A 7513-nucleotide genomic window follows, 5' to 3' on the forward strand; every position below is an offset into this window, starting at 1 on the left:
GTCTTTTAACCCACCCCGGGATATATTCTCAAAACCTGGACAGATTTGATGTTCAGACTATCATTAAAATACACACACACACACACACACACACACACACACACACACACACACACACTTCGTTTCTCACACGAATTTTCCTTTAGACCCATTCCCAAACTAAGAGCACTGGATTGCTGTTGACACACCAACAGTATTCTGCACATAGACCTCTCTGGTCATGATTTGGGCAAGGATTCTGTGATACTTACAGCTAAACCTTCATGGCCTTGTGACAAGACCCTCAGTTGTGAGAGGGCTGCCCGGTGTACCCCAGCAGATCCTTTCCCACTAAACCCTACTCAAACTCTGGCTTCTTTGCCACCAGTTTCCCTTTGCTTGACCCCTCTCAAGGTTCTGCCTGAGCTCTGTGCTTGAGACATCCATGTTCCACCTTTTTCACACTAAGGGTGCACTCTGATGAAAACTAATCATGCTATATGTTCTTCCAGTTTCCAATTACAGTGCCAAATGTTGCTTCCTTGTGTAAAAACAAGAAATATTCCCTCAAGGGAGTAAGAAATACTTGCTTCTCAAGGAAAATATGAAAGACCATGGCCAACCTACCAGAATGACCTTAGTGTTAGGTTACCCATAATTTTATATGGCAGCAGTTTTAGGACCTTTTTATGCTAAAGAAACAAAGAAAGTCATAAATCAATAATTTTTCAAATACATTGGTGGAGATATCAGGCTGCTAGGTTATAGCAAGGATGGAAAATCTTCACTCCAGGCCTTAGATTCCATCTGAGAAAATTCTTATTTTGGGTTTGGGGAATCTAGAGGGTCTATTGATACATTCTAAGGACTTATCTAATAGTCATAAGGATGTTGGGTTACATACAGAGATAGGCAATAAATTGTTCCTAATAGGACTGAAGATGGACCAAGATAACATATCTCTGGACCTGTGGCATTCCAGCATCTCACATCACTAAAGATCTACTCAGTCAATTAGCGTATGTGGGTGAATGTCCACACATGCCATGGTTTCTGTGCCATTTTGTTGCCTGGTCCAGCTGTTTGCCTGTGTCTTTGATTTGATGAATCTGTTCTCCACCTCCAGGTAGATGCTATGTGGTATGTTTACATGAAGAAGTCCTTCTTCAAAGGATTTAATTTAAATTGGCTGATAAGTAAGAAGGAGAACATGCCAGCTTAGTTCAAAGATTTTTTTAATTCAGAAGATACAAACAAATCCAACACATTGGATTATTTTAAATTTATGAAGAAAAAAGGAAATATCAGCATTATACAAATAATGTCAACAGGTTATTGAAGCTATGTGTGAAAAATCACATTAACCAATGACAATGTAAGACTTGATAATATTGTGCATTGGAACCTATTTTGAAAACAAGAAAATGACAAATTTTGCTGTGTAGGTGAGAGAGATTTGTCCTGACCGTGGGCCAGGCAGGAAAACTCCAGCTACATGGAGTCACCCAGGGCAAGCCACTGTTCTGTACAGTGAGGAGTAGTTTAGAGTCCCGCCCAGCCTGATCCACAAAGCTATCATCTAAGAATGAGACAGGAAAGGGAACAAATTGAGAAGAAGCCCCTGATGGCAACAGCCTGTTTGCACTTAGATCCCCTGGTGAGTCCGGCGCCGAGGACCATCACTTAGAGGATTTCCCATCCGTTTGGTCGGAAGTCAACAGGGCAGGTTTCCGAGATGTCATCATAAATACATTTGTTGGCTTTGCTGAAGAAGGCACATGAACTGCTCAAGAGTCACCGGACACAGCTGATGATGAGGGCTGGGGGTCAGACTACAGAGGAAGAGGAGCGGCAGGGAGCACCTATTGACAAACAGGGGCGTGGATTACAGTGGGATCCTGTGCATCCAGGTACAGCATCCCACACTTCTTCATTTCTCAGACACTCCCCCACCTCACAGACCACAGAACTCAGTCACACAGCCCTTCTCTACTTCATTTTTTACATCCAGGACTTTTGGCCACTCTAAGCACTGGTATGATAAGCCTTCAGATGTTTCTGGAGTTGTACATACATTGAAAAAGAAACTGTGAGTAAAAAAAAAAAAAAAAAAAAAAAAAAAAAAAAAAAAAAAAAAAAAAAAACAGTAAACATGAAAAAAAATCAGGAAATATGAAAGTCCAGGAAAAATACCTGTATTTCTGTCTTTGCTGGTCATTTAACTTTACTTTTATTTTTTGTGTTTTGGGCACAGGGATTTGCTTTATAGTCCAAGCTGGCCTTTAACTTATGATATAACCATGGCAGGCTTGAACTCTTATAAAAATCCTCTTGCCTCAGCTTTCCACATACTAGAACTGTAGCCTTGACGAAATATGCAGGTAGATTTGAAATTATTTATGCAATAATAGCTATTCCAAAATAATTACATTGACTTAAAAATCTAACATGTCAACTGATAGTAGATGTGAATCTTTTTACCACTTCAAGCTTACAGGGAAATTTTTATACCTTATTGAAATAGTTAGGACTTTCTCAATCTTCGTCACAGTCCTGTATGTTTGTAAAGGTTTATTTTTTATTACATATACAGTGTTCTGCCTGCAAGTATAGCTGCAAGACAGAAATGGGCACCAGGTCTCATTATAGACAGTTGTGAGTCACCGTGTGGGTGCTGGGAATTGAACTCAGGACCTCTGGAAGAACAGCCAATGCTCTTAACTTCTTTGCCATCTGTCCAGCCTTAACTAAAAGGGAAGTAAAATATCTTTTTTGAGATTTATATTGATTCTATGTTAAGGTCACATTTAAAAGACAGTTGGTTAAATAAAACATACTGCTAATAAAGAAAAGCAAGAAACAAAGTTAGTATACGTCTTAAAATGGCCACTGTGAGACATGAATCCCAATGTTCAAAGTACTAAATGCTTTTTTTAAAAAAATTACTTGTTTTTATTTTATTTGTGTGTGCGCGTGTTCCTGAGTGTGTATCCATGCAACACATGTGTACAGGGACACATAGATGCCATTAAGAGGGCTTCTGATCCCCTGGAACTGGAGTTACATGTGATTGTGAGCTGTTGTGTAGGGGCTGGGAATTGAACCTGGCTCCTCTGCAAGAGCAGTAAGTGTTCCTAACAGATGAACCATTACTCCAGGCCCCAAAGACACAATTCTGAAAAGCTTTTATGTGCATTCTCCCTTATGTACCCATTCATCTTACTCACATGTCCATGTCACCAAAACTGAATGTTAAACACCTATGGACAAAATTGATAAACTGCATTGAGAAATGATTTTCTTCAGCACCTTTTGCAATATACTCAAAGTCCTTCTCTACTGAGCAAAACTGTGGAGCTGTGTCCTTCTGGTCACCCTGCTGTGCAATAGCACATCACAACTTCTGGCAATTTCTCCTGCTTTTGCTGCACCACTAGCAGGCTCCAAATATGAGGCTTTTCCCAGAGAATTTAGAGGCTGGACTGTGGGAAATAAGATGGAATTTGTGAGCTTCACTGAAGTTGAGGGTGACATGTGGGCTCTGGGTGAGGGGTGCCATCCACCCAAGAGGTGCTACATTTGAACTTGAGGTGGTCCTTTACATTTCTGTCTGCAGATAGATATATCATACTTCATTCTTTCTGCTGTGAAAGGACCCAGGGCATGCTAATTCATATTTCACTTCAGTCTATCCTTGCGGTATTTAGTTAGCACAGTTGGCTATGGGTTCTGCCCATCAGTGACAACACAGAAAAAGGAGTGTGGTCATATGGATAATTAAATCCCACTAAACTGCAATAAATACACTCCCCTCAAATAAAAATGTCACCAGCCACTCCAAATACATCTAACATGGCGGGAACAGTGAAAGACTGAGTACAGTGGGCAGTCTTAACTCATTGTGAACAATCATCTCTTACAAATTATTCAGAAGCACCAAGTGGACACAAGGCAAGGGTCTCTGCAAGGAGCAGGGCAGGAGGTCACACAAGTGAGGAATTGGGAAGCTTGTTTCATTCAGATGTTGGCCACTCTTGGTATCTGAGCAGAAGTTATGTATTGGGCTGGGAGCCAGAGTATCAACAGAATTCAGTTTTGGGGGCCTGGCAATATGGCTCAGTTGGTAAGCGCACTTACTGTGCAAGTGTGAGGACCTGGATTTCAATTCCCAACCTCCCAGGCAAAAGCTGATCATGGGTGGGTGAGCCTGTAATTTCAGGGACACGGGAGGAACAAGCAGGGGGATCAATGGAGCCTGAGGGCTGCAAACCTAGCTCCAGTTCAGTGAGAGAACTTGTCACACAGGGAATATGATGGATTTCTTTTCTCATATCTATTGTGTATATGGGTGTACACAAAATGCACAGATACATATAACACACACACACACAAGAAAACTTAAGGAAAAAAGTAAGCTTGCAATCAAGGATTGCTCTAATAATGTTGCTTCTCATGGTCTTGAGCATTCACAGCAGGTGATGGAGAGCTTCTGTACATTAAAGACAATCATGTCATCCTCAGAAAGCAAACAGATATTCATCAGAGTCTTGGGGGAACCTTATGCTGGGTTATGAGGAGGAACCCTATTCCAGTTTTCCTTGCATTTTATTTGGATCCTCTTCTTGGATTCTGTGTCCCCTCAGGAGGTCTCTCCGTTTTCATCCCTCCTGCAACTGCACACTTATGCTGACTCTGCTGGCCTCCTGGACCTCAGCAATAGTCATCTCCAACATTACTGTGGAGTGAGGGCTCAAGGCTAAGAAGAGGCATCATTCTAGTGGCGAGAGAACCACTGTGATAGAAAGTGGCTTGGGTGAGACCATTGGGACTCTGCTCCTATGTCCTTATCAGACTAATACTCAAGGACAAGAACGAGAGCCAGGCTGCTCCTTACCTCCTTGGGTACCGAAGATCTCCACAATCATGCCAAAATAAAGACTAGTAAGTTGACTCCCATGATGATAAATGCTGCAATACATGGAGAGCGCGAACCAGCAGATGGAAACTGGGTGGTATCTGGGTCCTTTGATGTTAGTGCTTTTTAAAAAAAATTAGGAAAAATATGGAAAAATAATCAAAACATTTCAATCAGCAACTTCTCTCTAGGCTGCCCTAGGACTCCTGTGTGATCTGTTTTATTAGATCTTGGATAGAGAGATGAATAGGATGTGTGTGTGTGTGTGTGTGTGTGTGTGTGTGTGTGTGTGTGTGTGTAAGATGTCCTTACAGAGGTTATTTCATTACTAAAGAAGGGAATGTCTATAAAACCATCAAATAATGTGACATATTTTCTGTGGGTAGAGCTTTATGGATGTTGGCTCAATTGGTGGTGTTTAATTGTGTTAGAGAAAGGTAACAAATTCTTTTAGAGTAATATGGACCTGGTACAAGGGCAACTATAAGTGAGGAAGAAAATACTGGAAGTTTACAGTGATGCATACAGACTTGGGGCCCATTAGCAGGCCATACAGTGCCTGGGCCATTGGTAAATAGGAAATGAGAGACATTGGGAGGTGAGGTGAGAAAGAGAAATCGTTATGGTTATCACTGGCTTTCCAAACAGGAAGACCACCAAGAAATCACTCAGTCTATCAAATCTTCCATTATGCACACATGCTGATGTCTACAGAAGGAAATCACCAGACTTTTCAAGAGAACTTTCCCACCCTGTGGAGGTTTCCTTGTGATAATATACCTAACTACTTACTTGGAATTTCCTTCCAGTGCTTTGAGAATTCCTTGAGGTAGTAACCGGATACTTCCATGGAGAACCTTGCTAGATCATCTGCTAGTACTGTGTCCGTCTCCCATTTCTTCATGATACCTATGGCTTTATCATGAATTGCTCCCCACCTTTTGGTCACTGGATTAAAGTAGAAGGAATTCTGTCCACCAATGATGAATTTCCAGGAGGCATCACTGAGTTGTCCTTGTTTATATTGAGATTCCATGATGACTTGCCAGATGTGGTGATCTACAAATGACACACAGAACCATCATCTTCTATCACTTATAGAGCCATTACCCCTCCAAGGTCAAGTCTTTCTCCACACTCTTAGGGACCTGTATTCTTTCCTCCGTGGCTTGTCATTTCTTACCCATTGGATACAAAGTACTCCCTGGTTGTGTCAATATTCAGCTCTTTTATACAAATACTCCACAGTCCCCTTCCCACATGTGCTCTACCCTTCCTGTTTCTTTCTTCTTTTTCTTTTTTTCTATCGTTTTAAACAAAAATTTTGTTTTTTCAAGACAGGGTTTCTCAGTGTAGCCCTGACTGTCCTGGAACTTTCTCTGTAGACCAGGCTGGCCTAGATTTCAGAGATCTGCCTGTCTCTGCCTCCAGAGTATTGGAATTAAAGGCATGTGCCACCACTACCCAGCCTGCCCTTCCTGTTTCTTATTCATAACCTCTGTCTTTGCATCCTGTTCCTTACTTACCCATGGTCTTGTCTGCCTCTTCTTCTGTGTTAAGTATCTGATTCCTCAACTCTTCTGCAATGTAATTCTGACGTTCGGTGAAATCTGTCCATGCTCTGGTGGCATTTACCACCTTTCCCAGGTCACCCAAAGGCGTGGCTTTATTGTCATGAAACTGCAGGAAAGGTACACCGTTCACTGAGCACCATCCTTCAAGCCAGGTTGAGGAACGAGCATTGATAGTAAAGTTATTAAACACAAAGTATGTACCTGTGAGAAAAGCATGCAGGTGAGTTCCAAACAGGAAGCAGAGAACCACAGAACTCGTTCTGTAAACCTAGACTCTCAGAAGTGTACACTGGTCGGGAAAGCTAGATCCTGAGGCCTGGGTAACCTTCACCTGTCTTAGTCTGGCACGATCCTCTGATGCCACCATGGACCCCTCAGATGGCAGCGTGGGCTCCAGAGTTGGCAGGGAAAGCATGACTTTCCTAGGCACCTCCACCTTGTTAAAAAGCTGGAGTGGGTGGAGTCAGCAGCCAGAGCTGATGCTTCAGTCTTAGCCAGGCTGCAGTTTGCAATGATCAGAAAAGGATTATAGATACACAAAAGACAGATTCGCATGGAATAAACCTCTAAATGGTTTACATTATGTGTAAAAAATACATAGGCTTGGAAGACAGAGGAAAAGGAGAATAGACAAATATAAAGAAATAGGTTTTTTTTTTTTTTTAAAAAAAAAAAAGTCTTTAAAGAGACAGTAAAAGTAATATTAAATAACCAGCCCCATAAAGAAGGAAATTACAGAGCCTGGATTATATTGTCTTTGGGATTTTTAACTGCAGAAAAACATTTGATTGTAAAGGCTGCTGAGTTAGGCATATATATATATATATATATATATATATATATATATTATCTTGACTTCAAAATTTGTGTCTAAGGATACATTGCTTTGGAAAAGAGGTTCTGCTTTTGTTTCCACAGAAGATGAGAACCTATGGATTGCTTCCAAGCTAATATAGTTTGATCAAGGAAGACCCCCTGAGAGGTTTCCAGATGTTCCAACATCCAGAACAGCTTCAAGGCAACTGGCTCAGACTACTCCAGTCAG

General features: G+C 41.4%; 1 protein-coding gene across 1 annotated transcript; it reads right to left on the reverse strand.

Annotated features, from left to right (window-relative positions):
* Positions 1 to 1292: 1292 nt before the first annotated feature.
* Positions 1293 to 6687, reverse strand: LOC119086891 (retinoic acid early-inducible protein 1-epsilon-like). Its single transcript, XM_037200503.1, has 4 exons — positions 6421 to 6687; positions 5687 to 5953; positions 4874 to 5016; positions 1293 to 1841 (listed from the first exon to the last, which is right to left on the reverse strand). Exons 1-3 carry the CDS (start codon positions 6422 to 6424, stop codon positions 4901 to 4903), a joined length of 387 nt encoding a protein of 128 aa, XP_037056398.1. The 5' UTR covers positions 6425 to 6687; the 3' UTR covers positions 1293 to 1841; positions 4874 to 4900.
* Positions 6688 to 7513: the final 826 nt, after the last annotated feature.

Source organism: Peromyscus leucopus, chromosome 8a (genome assembly GCF_004664715.2).
Source record: "Peromyscus leucopus breed LL Stock chromosome 8a, UCI_PerLeu_2.1, whole genome shotgun sequence".
Lineage (NCBI taxonomy): Eukaryota > Metazoa > Chordata > Mammalia > Rodentia > Cricetidae > Peromyscus > Peromyscus leucopus.